We start from the raw sequence: 15,806 nt of genomic DNA on the forward strand, positions 1-15,806 counted from the left end.
GTCTGTACCCTAATAAGCTTTCATATGACACTCAGACGGTGGGCTATGACTCGCCTTTTCACGGCAACTTTGATATATGATTTCTTTTTTATTTTAGGCACTGTGCGACTTTGTGAACTTGAGCTTTTGAGTTTCTCCGACACTCGATCAGCTTTCTTTTGTTGATTATACCACTGTTTAAACCAACAAATAGAACGTTTTTCCTTTGCCTCCACTTGGTATTCGCTGAAATTCTTATATTTTCCCCTGTGCTTTTCCCATTGTCTTTTGACAGAAGGCTATTTATATTGATTTGCATATTCAAAGAGGCGTAATTCTGGGAGGAGTTGGGGCGGGACAGAAGGTGCGTGCACGTGCGTTACTTTTCACGCTGATCGGGATTTAAGTAGCGGAAGAACTTACAAGTTTGCGTACATACAGATTCCTGCATCTGGATTTTTCTGTTTCCCACTTTTGTGCTTACGCCATGTTATAGTGTGAGTTCTACACACGGCGTTATACATGAGGCCCCTGGTGTCCATCATACAATATCTGAAAACAAAGAAAGATGAAAGTCTCAGGAATGTCGATCTGTTCAGGACCCCAAAACATTCTACCAGTGCTCTTAGAAAGAGAGAATCAATAATTTTGGAAATGTCTTGTAATGCACCAGGAGAGCAGCAACAAGCCATTGAATTAAAGAATGGATTTAATTAACAACAAGAATCGGCACCTCATTAAGCAGATGGTTGGAGTGAAATTGGTTGGAGTTTGGGGCCCTGACTTAGTTGGTCTTCTGTTGGCTCTCTCACTTCACATTTCATTTCTGTTTCAGTGCCATTTAAGAAAAGAATGAAGCAATTCAGAGGAACGATGAAGAAATTCAGGGGAACAAATCTTAAAAAAACAATTCAATTAAAATGAATTCACAAGAAGTTAATTAGCAGCACAAACAGGGCATTCATTGAAAAATAAATAAATGAATAAAAACCTGCACCCACAGTGCTCCTCCAGGACCGGAGTTGGCAACCCCTGGCTTATACCGTTTTACCTGTTGGTGCAATGAACCTTCCACTTTAACTTTAAGTATTTCATTTTCACGTTGGACATTGTCTACTTGCATAGTTCTATTAATTGTGCTGAGACTTTTATTTTCACTCATCCTGTGTCATGAGTACAAAAACATTTCTCATTTCTACCCAAGATCAATGTCATCAACTACCTGACATTCCTGACTATGCCAACCAAGGAAATCTTTTAAATGTCCTTGTATCTTTCCATATGGCTGACATCTATCATATGTGTGTGGCTCCACCAGCCATTCTTGCTCTACCAGTCCTCTAAACATAATGTGCAAGGACCTTAAGCCATGCTATACTGTATCTGGTGACATACATGTTTTCTACAAGGTTCAGCAGTCTTTGGAAATGAGTTTGCTTTTTATATGTTCTTAATTTAAGCCTTAATCCGTGCATAACTCCCCAATTCTGCCAGAATGTCCCTTTTAAAAACAAACTCAAGCTGTATATTTTTCAGGTACAGTATAGGTTCTTTCATAGCAAAAAATTATAAAGAGATAATGGACTTATCAAAAAAGAAAAGATGAATGATGACAATCACAGTACAGTTATTTAAACAGTACTTTGGCAATTTCTAAAGTGAAAAACAAATTGCCAAATGTTAAAAAAAAATTACATTGTGTAACATTTATTCTAGGCTTCATATTACACTCTCACATACTTTTAATTAATTAATTTTTTGTTTTTTTTTAATTAGTACTGTGCTTTTATTATGGATTATCGGTGGTTAGACTTTTCAAATCATATTATTATACACTATAGTGTCCAATATACAAAAGATTTAACTTTTGCTGTTATCAATTGTGTGCTAATTACTTGTAGTCTGACTGCTTGTACAATATTGGCCTACTCAACGTGTAAATACGTCGCTGCTTTTTTTGTTGGTTGAAGACTTTATATTCAAGACACTTCAGACAAACCATTTTGGATCCCAATATCTATTTTGTTAGGTTTTGTAACCCATTGTAAATGTTCATTGATTACTTCCATTATAGGTGAAAGTTACAAAGGACAATATTGAAACATATTTTCTGGTCTTAAAATCATGTCTTACCATGGATTCTGGCCTTGTCCTGGTGCCTTTCATGGTTCCAACAATTTTGGAACTGAGTAATCCAGCACCGGTAGCAAAAAAAGGAACCTGTTCTTAGAGGAATGGGCCAGTCTGCAAAAGAGCACACTCACACATGCATCTCTAACTACTCATACACTGCCACTTCAGAGCTGCCAATTAACCTTCTCTACTCAGCCATACAAACTGCACTTCACAACAGGTAATCCACCTAAAGCTAAGCATGTTATGGCCCAACCAGTACTTGAATGGGATGGAGACCATGTAAAAAAAGTCTGGGTTGCTTCTGAAACAGCTGTTGTTGAAGCTAGTAAGAGACACTCACCTTGAAGGTCTGTGTGTGGATCTCAGTGCCCCAGTACCATACCACATGCGCTTCGGAACAGGTCTTCCACTTGAAGCTAAGCATGTATGAGCCTGGCCAGTACTTGGATGGGAGACTCTCTAGAAAAGCTTGGGTTGCTGCTGAAAGTAGTGTTAGTTAGGCCAGCAGGGAGCACTTAACCTGTGGTCTGAATGTGAATCCCAATGCTCCAGTGCAGTGATGGGGACACTGTGCTGAGAAAATGGTGCTGCAATTCAGATGAGACATAAAACCAAGGTCCTTCATAAATAGTATGGCAGATCCCAATGTCCAGGATGAATTTCCCAAATTGGTCCCCTAGTCATTCCCAGTTTTTAAATGGCTATCTCTCTCACCATTTCACCACCTAATAGCTAATGTGTGGTGCAAAAATGGCTGCCGTTGCATCATCCAAGTGGATACTACACATTAGTGCTGGTTGAAGTGGTACCCCACTCACTTAATTGCTTTGAGTTGTGAAAAAAGCATATAAATGTAAAGTATTATTATTATTATTACTGCTGTAAAAATTGGTGCTGTCCTTCAGATGAGATGGAAAACTGAGATGCTGACTCTCTGTGGTAATAAATGGTCTCTGCGCATCTTTCAAAAAAAAAGTGGGGAGCCTTCCGATGTCGTGGTTAAATTGCCAACCACAGCCTTCTCCTTTCTGCCCCCCTAATCACTCCGTCTCTAAATGGCTAACTATCTCCCTCACCCCTTTACCACCTAACAGCTAATGTGTGGTGAGCATACTGGCACAAGAATGACTGCCACTGCAACATCCAGATGGATGCTACACATTGTTGATGGTTGAAGTGGTTCCCTGTTGTTTATTAAAAGCGCTAAGAGTGTTAAACAAGCAAAATGTAATGTACTACCGTTAGAACAAAGCACTGCAGCACGTAGAAAGACAAAACAGACTGTGCAAATTCCACACAGAAAGCCCTAGAGCCAAGATCTGAATACATGATACGAGAAGACCAATATTGTTATTAGTTTTCTCAATGTTCAATGTTGTTAGTACCTCCACTTGTTGATGTTTTGTGCCATGGGGCTGTGGCAAGCAGAATGTTCATTGGTTGCCTATAGAAACCTGCCACTCTAGTTCCTTAAATTATATCCCAGTCTATTCTTTTTAAGAGATGTTCGCACCTCTGAAAATATTACAAGTGAAGTTGACCTTACCACACGACATCAACTTGATGAGAGCGACTAAGCGCGTCTTTCACTTCGCGGCTGTCTTTACAGTGGCTTCTTTTGAGTACTACAGTATTCCTAGAATGACGTGGTGAGACTGACCTACTTTCTGATTTTAAAAAAATCTGAATTGATTTGTTGTGCAGGGATTGCTGCCATTTCAGCAGGAACCCCAGAAGAAGGGAGAGGCAGTCACCTGCGTGTCGCATCCTGACACCTGGCCCGCGCGCGGCTCGCTCGCTCTCTCTCTAACCAATTTTGCGTTTTACGTGAAGCGGTCGTTGATTTTTTGAGAGCGGGCGGGCGAGTGAACGAGTGAGTGAGCGAGCGAGCAGGCGCGCTGCGCAGCTAATTTCCCTCTACCGGCCTGCGCTGCAGGCGTCGTGTTTCTTGGAATGCTGCCCGCCCTCTCCCATAGCATAAAACGACTGTGCATGTGTAGGAAAGAAATGTAGGTCAGTGGAGCAGTGCCTGCGCCTGGTGCTGGAGCACTTATGGTATTTGCTCGTTTCCCTCACTTGTCGGTTAACTATCCGCCTCCCTTTTCATTCCTCGGAGAGAGATTCGCTCTCCCGGACTGACCCAATTTGGACGTAAAGGAGAAGAAGCTCAGATCATATTATATGCAACAGCGATTTTTGCCAGACCTGGATTGCAGGTTTGTTATTGATCTGAACACCCACGTGAAACAAGGGAGGGAGAGGGGCCAGCGGGAAAAGGAAAAGGGCAGCGCTTCAAAACGAATCGAGCACCACCACAAGAAGCAGCAAAGGCAAAGGGGATCGCAGCGCTGGTCTCTAGCGCTAACCTGCAGGACTCCCCGCAAGTACACAACTATTGCAATCACATTTCTTTCTGGAGACATCCAATTTATTCTCTTATCTTTGATTCCCTCTATCATCTCCCTGTCCGAGACTATATAACGGGCGACGATTTCTGGATGTGGGGATGTGGTGTTTTCTAGCACGATGAGATACAGTAGGAAGGAGACTGCCGGCTTACGTGTTAATAATCATTTGCTCCTCGATTCCAGTATCGCGCCGCGAAGGACGAGCACCAGAGCGCAGGTCGCCTCGGCGGACAGCAGCACAAACTGGAGTTTTCCCCCTGTAGGTGTCGACCGCAACAGGTAACGCACTGCTGCCCCATGTGTGTGACTGTGTTGTCTGCTTGGATGAGAGAGAGAGAGAGAGCGCCACTGGCATCCAGCTGTGGGTTTAATTTAAGTGATTGCTTTCGTAACTGACTTTTTAATATATAGTGTGTATTGCAAAGCTTTGTACATTTATTAAAAATGGGTATTAACTCAGTACTGTGTGTACTGTGAGTGGATGAAAATATGGGAAGCAGTAATTCAAAATGATCGTGGAACAGACCAGTGACAGGCGGTGCACTACCCCACTTCAATAAACTCGAGGTTACCGTAAAGTGTCTTCAAAAGATGGATGAATGGGTCGAAGAGGGCTTGTGATCGATTCGGGTTATGCCAGGTTTCCAGGTTCCGGAGTCGGGAAGTCAACCTCTTGCTTTGGCGCTTTTATATTAGTGCAGTGTGCATAGGGATCATTAGAAGGGAGCGACGATACAGCAGTTGTTTCTTTTCCGCATAAGCAGGTTTTGAATATGAAAGTGTGGGTGGTAAAGCAGGCTGCTCCGCCAGTCCTGGCACCGCAGCGCTGCCAAGGTGCACTTGAATTGATTTCAGGGAGTAAGCATTGTTTTTTGGAAAGGATTAGCATGATCAGACAAGATCTGGCTTTACTGTCTAAAGACACGGATACATTGTGGGTACCCAGGCAGGTCGCATGGACGGACCATTGTATAATACTCTAGTTGTCATAGCGCGACTGTAATAAAGTGCATACGGTTTCACAAACGATTGTCACTCATCTTAACATCCATTTAGTCACACTTAAGGAGTCCCATTTTCATTTTAAGTAATCTTTATTGAAGACGTCCAAAGTTGAAAATAAACTCGAATCTCAGCGTTCAGAAATTGGATCTATTTTTGATATTCGTACATTTCAGATTACCGTTGTTTCTAGATGTTTACAATGTACTAATATAATGGATGTATTTTCTCACATGCGAGAGTTAAGATGAAAACGCCCAGACGTACGAGTCGAAGGTTCAGTTTCCACATTTGCACATCTATTCAAAGTCTGCGATTTTTAAAACGGCGTCTCCGCATGCTTTGGAGGGCACTATATAAATGTTTTCTTGAAATATGCATATAGTTGGAAGAGGGAAAGTGGAATTTGTTACATTTTACGGAAAAGGTTCATCATCAGCGAGAGAGTGACAGTTTTTGTTTGAATAGTAAAATTTACACTTGCAAGTAGGCTGTAGGTGTTTCAGTCTTTTTAGGCGTATAGATTCATTTAAAAAGGCAGCGCTGCATAGAAACGACAATGAGTTAACTGTCCACTTTATCTGTTTAGAGTTTAGATCGGTTGCCTATCTGTTTATATATTCAACTTTTAGGTGTCCAATTAACTCTGTTGTTGACCATTACCTTATAATTAGACTTCACTTTTTCCTTTAGCAGGCTCTGTCTTGTATTTATTTGTAGTACATTGCACCTTAGCTTGTTAGTTTAGTGTACGGAAGGCACTATATTACAGTGATCAGTTGATTTGGCACTGACTCCTAAGGTCCATGCAGTTTGACGAATATCCGTGCTAAGAACTTGTTCCATGAGAGGTTTGGTGCGGGTAAAGTTTACTTAGGTTCTGTAAATATAGCGCCTTGCTGACAGATTAAGAATTCTAGAAAACATACTCGTATAGCTAAACTCGCTTTCACTGTCTGCTGATGTAAAGGGAGTCTGTTTTGTGCTGTCTGGCAGAAAATGGTTATTGCCGTTGATATAATCGGTGGATTTTTAGGCAGGCAACGAGAAGGGGACTGGAACAAAGACAAGGCAGGTGCGACGACTCGGCGGTACAGTAGGAGGTAGCATCAGGCTAAAGACGGCGCCGTGGAAGGTCCTAATGTGATTTTTAAAATCGACTCTCATGCTTATCTGCGATGTCCACTTTTATTTTATGCGACGCATCAGCAGCCATGTGGTCCATCACACTTGAATCGCTAGATGGTGGAGCGACTGAGACTCTAGCAAAGTACGGCCATCAGAAAATCCGTCTTTTTATAGTTTGAGTAAAATGACTGTTTCATCGTAAACGCAGATGCTCCCACGTTGTGTTTACAATATTAAATCAGCTTAAAATAAACAGAAAGAACAGGCCACTACTCGGTTTATGGATGCTGGTGGGGGATGTTTTATGCAGTTTGTTTTTATATATCTTGTTTACGTTCTTTTAAAAAGTTTTTTTGGCCCCTATTTTAAAATATTTTAACTTTTTTCTTTTAAGTTGTGGATTGCTAATGATGACTCAATTGAAGTAGCAATTTGTTGTCGTTTCCACCTGTTTCTGATCTGATTGCAATTATGAGAAAAGTGCACCCCCTTACTGTTTTCAGGCTTGTGGAGTCTGGAGCTTATCCCAGCACAGTCCTGCACCCACCTACACTGGCACAGAAACTTCCATCCATTATCCAACCCGCTATATCACAGGGTCTGCTGGAGGCAATCCCAGGGCGCAAGGCAGGAAACAAACCCCTGGTAGGGCACCAGCCCACCGCAGGGCACCCACACCCACACACCAAGCACAAACTAGGGACAATTTAGGATCACCAATCCACCTAACCTGCATGTCTTTGGACTGTGGGAGGAAACCAGAGCACCCGGAGGAAACCCACGCAGACACGGGGAGAACATGCAAACTCAACGCAGCGAGGACCCGGGAAGCGAACCCAGGTCTCCTTACTGCGAGGCAGCAGCACTACCACTGCGCCACCGTGCCGCTCGCACAGAAACTTGCAGGCTTCAAAAAACACACTGACCAAGCAAAGCTGTGATACCAGTCTGCCAGAGTTGAAAGGCCACACAGTGTTCTCTGCTAAAGCAATTGATCAAACAAGGAATTCAATTAGAATTATTAATCTTGAAATATATTGCTTTATTAACAACTAACAAAGAGCAGAAAACAATTTTACTTCAGCATGAGCTCTTTATCGTTTATTACAGTTGGGTCAAATTTTAGTAATAGATACATGAGTGCTATAGATGTGTGTATGTAAGGAGATATAGAAGTCTGATTAGAAAGTGAATGTCAATTAGCACTCCTTTTTCTTAATGTCCTCATCAGTGTGTCAACAACTCCCATTATCTGCCAAGAACACCCTCTCAATACATTGTTAATTTGACAATCAGGTTACCTTGAGCATTCAGACTCCTGCTACATTAACAACTACCACTCTGTATGAGCAGACCTGTGAATCATTCTATTTGCATTTAACATGACCACAGTTTCCCAGCATGAATTTGGCCCTGGGGCTCGGGCACAGTCTCCACCCACTCAGGACAAAAAGCGAGTGTTTATCCAGTTCAACTAAGTCAACATTCTTTTATGGCTGCAAGTGCTTATGAATTACAGTATCAGAGCAGAGCTGAAGGAGCTATATTCTCTGGATGTTTTAAGCATTATAAACACATACACATGAGCACATTTATACAGTATATGATATTTACATTTAAACCCTAAAATAGTGAAAGCAGAACTCATTGTGATTGCAGCTGAATTTAAAAAAAGTAAGTTGTATGTAACAAAATGGCCTCAGTTAGTACATATCAGATGTGTTGTGTTGTCACCTTATAATCCTTCCGTCGAGTAGATTGCAGGTTAGGAGAGCTGCTTAAGGTCACAGTGGCTCTTTTGATGTTCGAGCTTTTTCTTCCTTCACCAAGGGCAAGGCTTGGATCACCTCATTTAATCTTTATTTCCACGTTATCGGATGTTGACTGTTTCGTTGCATTTTAGCATTTTTTATTTATGGTGCCACATGTCATTGTTTTTAATGATCTGAAGCTCCTTATGAAAGGTTTGGTACAGAATAGATGTCACCCTGGAACTGACCCACTGAGCGAATGAAACAAATGAGCTTTTCTGGTGGTGCCATGCATATATTCATTTGATCAGGTTTTGAGGCTAATGCAGTTAAGGAGATCTAAAGTAATTGTGTCATCATTTGTTTATTATTTTATGCGCATTTTTTGTTTTTTTAATTTAAAGAAAAATACAAAACACCCAGGCCTGAAAATAAATACCAGAGCAACCATGCAAGTGCTAAGCAAGAAAGTGATTGAAATCATTTTAAATAAACATGGGTTAGAATACCTGCTAAAACAACATATTGTTAAATCAAAAGTGATTTAACATTAAAACGAGAATTAGAGGAAATGGCCTTATTAGTTAGCAGTACTGTCTTACTCCTCCAAGCTTTGCTTTATTAAATCTTTTCTAAATTAAAATTAAATAACTAAGCAGATCCAATTGAACTCACACCAATACTTCCAAGGAATATGCAAATAAAAGAGAAAATCACATTTTCAGGGTTTGGGTTCAAATCCTGATGCTGCTACAATCTGTGTGAATTTGACATGTACTATCTGTGTTCATTTGTTGTGTATTTTGTTTTCTAAGTACTCCCACATCTCAAAGATTTAAATATCAGCATGACTGGCCATTCTAGACTGGGCCATATATGTGAGTTTAGGTGGACATTAATGTGCCCTGACATTCTGGTCAGGTTTGTTCCTAACTTTTGCTGAATACTGTTGCAATAGGCTGTGGGATGCTACGGTGGCTGCAGGTTTTCATCCTAATGATGACTCAGGCGCCACCGAGAGTGGCAGCCTTTTCAGCAGCTCCATGTATGACTTTATTTTTCTACCTTTTATTTTTCTCTTTTTTTTATTATTTTTTTATTGATCACTCCTATCACTTTCTTTTATGTGGATTCGTTCCCTTGACACTCTTACTTTTACAATGTGGACATGGATTTTTACACGCCGAGACTCGTCTATTCAAGTAGTCAGCTTCAAGCGTTGAGAACAAATGCCAGTGTCGGTGTGGTTCCCCCTAAGCTAAAAATGAAGCGGCTTGCGAGAAAGTGGCGTTTTAAGCCTTTAGTGCCTTCTGTGATCCTGGGAAATGTGAACTCAATATCAAATAAGATCGACGAACTGGCTGCGCTGGTGAAAAATGTCAGAACCTACAGAGAATGCAGTTTGTTGTGCTTTAGCGAAATGTGGCTAACTACCACCATCCCAGATGCTAACGTGGAGCTACCTGGGTTTAGCACAGTTAGAGCGAACAGAGACGCAAGTACCTGCGGGAAGCACAAAGGAGGAGGACTCGCTCTCCATGTTAATACATGGTGGTGTAACTCTGGACATGTTAACATCAAAGTCTCCACTTGCTGCAGGGACATCGAACTGTTGGCTGTAAGTTTGCGTTCCTATTACTTCCCCAGAGAGTTTGGACATGTCATTGTTGTTATTGTTTACATCCTTCCTCGGGCGGACGTGGAGATAGCGAGTGACATCATCCGTTCTGCTGTTGCTAAATTACAAATGCAGCACCCTGAGGCGCTTGTGCTAATCGCTGGAGATTATCTGGACAAAACATTACCCGCCTTCTCCCAGTATGTGGACTGTAACACCCGGGGAAATAAGACTATTGACTTACTGTATGCAAACGTTAAAGACGCATACAGCGCCACCCCGCTGCCTGCGCTTGGGAAAGCAGATCATAACCTGGTTCTGCTTCAGCCTCACTACAAACCAGGAGTGAGGGAGCTACCTACAACCACACGCTAATTCAGGAATTGGTCCCCTGAGGCTCTAAGAGACTGCTTTGGAACTACGGACTGGGATATCCTGCAGGGATCATATAGAGAGAACATCGAGGAGGTTGTTGACTGCACTACTGACTACATCAACTTCTGTATGGACATTGTAGTTCCAGTAAGAACAGTACGCTGCTATGCTAACAACAAGCCATGGATTACAAGAGACATCAAGGGAGTTTTGAACCAGAAGAAAAGGGCTTTTAAAGGCGGTGAACAGAATGAGCTCAAGCGCGTGCAGAAAGAACTCAGAGTCCACCTCAGGGCGGCAAAGGAGCAGTACAGGAGAAAGCTGGAGCAGAAGTTGCAGAATAACAGCATGAAGGAAGTGTGGGATGGGATGAAGATCATCACTGGCTGCAGCTCGAAGCGGGGTGCCACCATCGAGAGAGACGTGAAGAGAGCAAACCAAATGAAGAACTTCTTTAACAGGTTTGACCACCCTAACCCACTCTCACCTCGGAGTACTGCACCCTCCACCCATCCTTCTGCTGATACCAGCATAGGAGAGACATCCCCACCCACAATTACAGCAGCGCAGGTGAGCAGAGAGCTGAGGAGACTTCGTGCCAGCAAAGCAGCGGGTCCAGATGGAGTATCGCCACGACTGCTGAAGGTCTGTGCGTTGGAGCTGGGGAGTCCTCTACAGCACATCTTCAACCTGAGCCTGGAACAGGGGAGAGTCCCAAGGCTTTGGAAAACATCTTGCATCACCCCAGTCCCAAAGGTATCACGTCCTAGTGAGCTGAACGACTTCCGGCCTGTCGCTCTGACGTCACATGTGATGAAGACCATGGAGAGGCTGCTGCTTCACCACCTGAGGCCACAGGTCCAACACACCCTCGATCCTCTGCAGTTCGCATACCAGGAGAAGGTGGGAGCGGAGGATGCCATCATCTATATGCTACACCGATCACTCTCCCACTTGGACAGAGGCAGTGGTGCTGTAAGAATTATGTTTCTAGACTTTCTCTAGCACCTTCAACACCATCCAACCTCTGCTCCTTAGGGACAAGCTGACAGAGATGGGAGTAGATTCATATCTAGTGGCATGGATCGTGGACTGTCTTACAAACAGACCTCAGTATGTGCATCTTGGGAACTGCAGGTCTGACATTGTGGTCAGCAACACAGGAGCGCCGCAGGGGACTGTACTTTCTCCGGTCCTGTTCAGCCTATATACATCAGACTTCCAATACAACTCAGTGTCCTGCCATGTGCAAAAGTTCGCTGATGACACTGCTATTATGGGCTGCATCAGGAGTGGGCAGGAGGAGGAGTATAGGAACCTCATCAAGGGCTTTGTTAAATGGTGTGACTCAAACCACCTACACCTGAACACCAGCAAAACCAAGGAGCTGGTGATGGATTTTAGGAGCCCCAGGCCCCTCATGGACCCCGTGATCGTCAGAGGTGATTGTGTGCAGAGGGTGCAGACCTATAAATACCTGGGAGTGCAGCTGGATGATAAATTGGACTGGACTGCCAATACTGATTCTCTGTGCAAGAGAAGACAGAGCCGGCTATACTTCCTTAGAAGACTGGTGTCCTTCAACATCTGCAATAAGATGCTGCAGATGTTCTATCAGATGGTTGTGGCGAGCGCCCTCTTCTACGCGGTGGTGTGATGGAGGGGCAGCATTAAGAAGAGGGACGCCTCACACCTGGACAAACTGGTGAGGGAGGCAGGCTCTATTGTAGGCATGGAGCTGGACAGTTTGACATCTGTGGCAGAGCGATGGGTGCTCAGCAGGCTCCTATCAATTATGGAAAATCCACTGCATCCACTGAACAGTATCATCTCCAGACAGAGGAGCAGCTTCAGCGACAGACTGCTGTCACTGTCCTGCTCCACTGACAGACTGAGGAGATCGTTCCTCCCCCAAACTATGCGACTCTTCAATTCCACCCTTGGGTGGAGATAAACGTTAACATTATTCAAAGTTACTGTCTGTTTTTACCTGCATTTTTATTACTCTTTAATTTAATATTGTTTTTTGCATCAGTATGCTGCTGCTGGAGTATGTGAATTTCCCCTTGGGATTAATAAAGTATCTATCTATCTATCTATCTATCTATCTATCTATCTATCTATCTATCTATCTATCTATCTATCTATCTATCTATCTATCTATCTATCTATCTATCTATCTATCTATCTATCTATCTATCTATCTATCTATCTATCTATCCCTTTTATTAATTTCTGACCTTTAATCTGTTAATTAACTTATTTTTTCTTCATTTTAATGGAATTCCTCTGTATTGCTTCATTTGTTCCTTCATTGGCACCCAGACAGAAAGGAGATGTGAAGTGAGCCAACAGATGATCAGTGAACTTGGGGCTTCAAACGCAAAACTAATTTTGGTGACTCTGAGGCTGGGGAAGGTTGCTGGTTTGAAGTCCATATATGTCCAGAAGTGCAAGGCAGGTCCTCAATTTACAAGGCAAAATTTGGGGGTTGGTGGCAGGATTGACACTCCAGCCAGTGGGAAAAACTTCACACTGTTCCATTGCTTCTGAACTAGTGTGGTGCTGAGGTGTCACCAGTTGCACGAATGAACTCAGGTTCTAATCTGGGATTCTGAGGTGATTTGTATGCGGTATCAGCATATGCTGTATCAGTGCATGCTTCTCATCACCACCATCAGTTTCTTAATTAGAAGCCAATTCTTGTTGTTAATTAAATCTGGTATTAAATTGCACGACTTGTTGCTGCTCTCATTCTGCCACAGCAGACATTTCCATAACTGCTGATTTTCATTTTTCTAAGAACACCATCAAAATGTTTTGTGGACTTAAGCAGATCAACTTCATTGAGGCCGTCACCATTCTTTATTGTCAGATAATGTATGATGGACACAAGTCACAGTAGCTGGTCATGTGTTTAAGGTTTCATTTTGTATCCCATTATTGTTTGGCTGCTAATTAAAGAAACAAAAATAACTAAGTGGTCTTAGTCTTAACAAGCAAGTCAGTTAAAATTAAGGCAAAAGAGTTAATTAGCAGCAAATACTGGCCACTAATTCAGAAAAGGGTTAGAATGAAAACCTGCAGTCACAGTAGCTCTCCAGGACTGGAGTGGGAGACCCCCATCCTAGAGTGAGTTGTGAAAATGGCTGAATGAAAGGACTGATACAATAAACAAACATTGTAATCAGTTAGTTTCCTGATAGTCAGCTGTCATGCCTGAGGAATTAAATAAAATCAGAAAACATGGCTGTCAAGTGTGTACAAATGTTAAAATATTATCGTAAGGTAAGGCTGGAAACTGAAACCAGCAGCTGTAAAACACTCGTGCTACCCACTGCACCACCAGAAGGTCCTGATTTCGTTAGTTTTTTAGTTTTAACTTGGAAATTGTAATTGATTAGCACAAATTGATTCAATGATGTTTTCCTTTCCTTACTTGCTTAACATATATGTGCAGCTTATGGTTATTTTAGTGCTTTAATGAATCCATTGCATCTTGTGCAGAATGTAGAATGATCACAATAAATGTTGCCATCTGAGCTTTTTTATCTTCTTTAGCCAGCCTTCAGTAAATCTGTACAGTGGTGAACTACAAATTCCAGCCCTTTTTCTGAAATAGTGTGGTAATTTTTCATCCTGATTGCTCATCTTGAGTATTTGACTCTTCTTTCTTCATTATAAGATCTCCTGGGATGGTTTTTGGCCACACTACTCCAAAATCTTACTCTCAAATTTGAGGCAAAACAGCGGCAGCTTTGCTATTGTTTTTCTTTGGACTCGGATTCAGTATTTGTTGTAACTCCTGTTAAGACATCTGGGAATGATTTTGTTATACAGCAAAACATCCACTTCTGGCAAGGTCTTGGCACAACTATGCTTCTGATTCATTGCCAAGGCTTTCTTTACATACACACTGTTGTGATTCATTTTAGTCCTCCTTTCCTCTAACTTGGAAACACCCGTAATAAAACCTCTTTGACACGTGCTTTAAAATAAATGAAATTTTAGTCGTCATTGATTGCTTCCTGTCATTGATGTAAAATAAAAATGGTGCTGCAGAGACTATACTCAGTGTGAGTGATGATGGACATAGCACTCTTTTGTTTAATTTTTTCCCTTAATCAACTAGAAGGCCAAGTGCTCCCATTTTCCCAGGCATGGCATGCATTGAAGCAAAGGGCCAAGTGATATTGCGGAGAAACGTTTCTGCAGCAAATTGTAAAGTTCAATACAAGGATCCACTAATCATGGAAATGCCACACACATGCTGAACTTCATGTTCTGCCTTTTTGGATGGTGAACTTTCCTGGTCTGCGGTGCTAGTTATTCATTCTGTCATGCGCAACTGGTCCACTACGCTACAGCTCATGACAGCATCCTCTGGCATTGAGCTTTGGATAGCCATTTTTCCTGGTGTCATATTAATAGTAAGCCCAGCAAAGACAAATCAGTTTATTTTGTAAAATGTTGTATCTTGCCTTATTTTAAATCGAGCAGCTGCTATATTTGCAATAAATGTTCTGAGGAAAGGAACCACAGAACTTGTCTATTCCATATCCCATGCAATTACATAATCTCAAATTGTTGAATGTTAGGCCATTCCGATTATTGGATTTTCCTTCAAAAGTATTCAGAGGATCCTTTTTCAAGGTGTGACCCAAGTTTTTGGTCCCAAGTAGGGAAAGACTTTAAAGAAGGCATCACAAAAGTACCCATGGGGGGGGGGGGGGGGTTAGGGGGGGGGAGTTTGGGTGTTGGCATGTGCTAAGTGGAGTCACAGAGGGCAGAACTGTGTCTCTAGAGAACCTTGTGTAGACAGCAAGTGATCACAGGTCAGGTCATGCCACAGTCTTGCACAAGTATGTTTGAAAAACAGCACCCTGTTTCATCTGGGTTCTAGGCTTAAGACAAGATTGACTGTCCAAACCGTAGCCGTTACGTTATAAACCAAAAGAGTACTCAAAAATGTATTTTTGTCTACCAAGTTGTCATATCTTGAGTTTATAACAAAGTTCAACCACCACTCTTTAATGCACACTCCATCTTTTATAACATAGCCATAGTAATGTCATGTGGCACATGAATCACGTGCCTTGCAACCAAAACTAAATCATTTTGAACAGACACTGAAAATCACAGTGCCAATGAAAACTAGAAACACATTATTTGCTACTCTATTTTTTTTTTTTTGTGTTCACTGCTATTTTGTGTCACTGTTACTGCTATGCAACACCCCATTGTCAGAGGGCTTTTCCCATAAGTTGCGTGGTATTACATTGTAGATGCATTACTGCTGTTGTGTGGGAATCATACAATGCTAATTATCGATTATTTGGGATTCTGACTTTCAGGCTAAGTTCTCTGACTCCAAATGTCCCTTGTGCATTGCCATCGTGAGGAAGAATA

At 42.1% G+C, this 15,806-nt stretch overlaps 1 protein-coding gene across 2 annotated transcripts in view; it reads left to right on the forward strand.

Annotated features, from left to right (window-relative positions):
* The first annotated feature begins 4,003 nt into the window (after positions 1-4,003).
* The window catches only part of LOC114650755 (neuronal PAS domain-containing protein 2-like), a 285,173-nt gene continuing 273,370 nt past the window's right edge, over positions 4,004-15,806 (forward strand). For both annotated transcript variants that reach the window (XM_028800579.2, XM_051926184.1), the window contains exon 1: positions 4,004-4,802. In XM_028800579.2, the coding sequence (XP_028656412.2) occupies positions 4,642-4,802 (161 nt within the window). In that variant the 5' untranslated portion in view covers positions 4,004-4,641. The remainder of the gene's footprint in view (positions 4,803-15,806) is intronic.

Source organism: Erpetoichthys calabaricus, chromosome 4 (assembly GCF_900747795.2).
Source record: "Erpetoichthys calabaricus chromosome 4, fErpCal1.3, whole genome shotgun sequence".
Classification (NCBI taxonomy): Eukaryota; Metazoa; Chordata; class Cladistia; order Polypteriformes; family Polypteridae; genus Erpetoichthys; species Erpetoichthys calabaricus.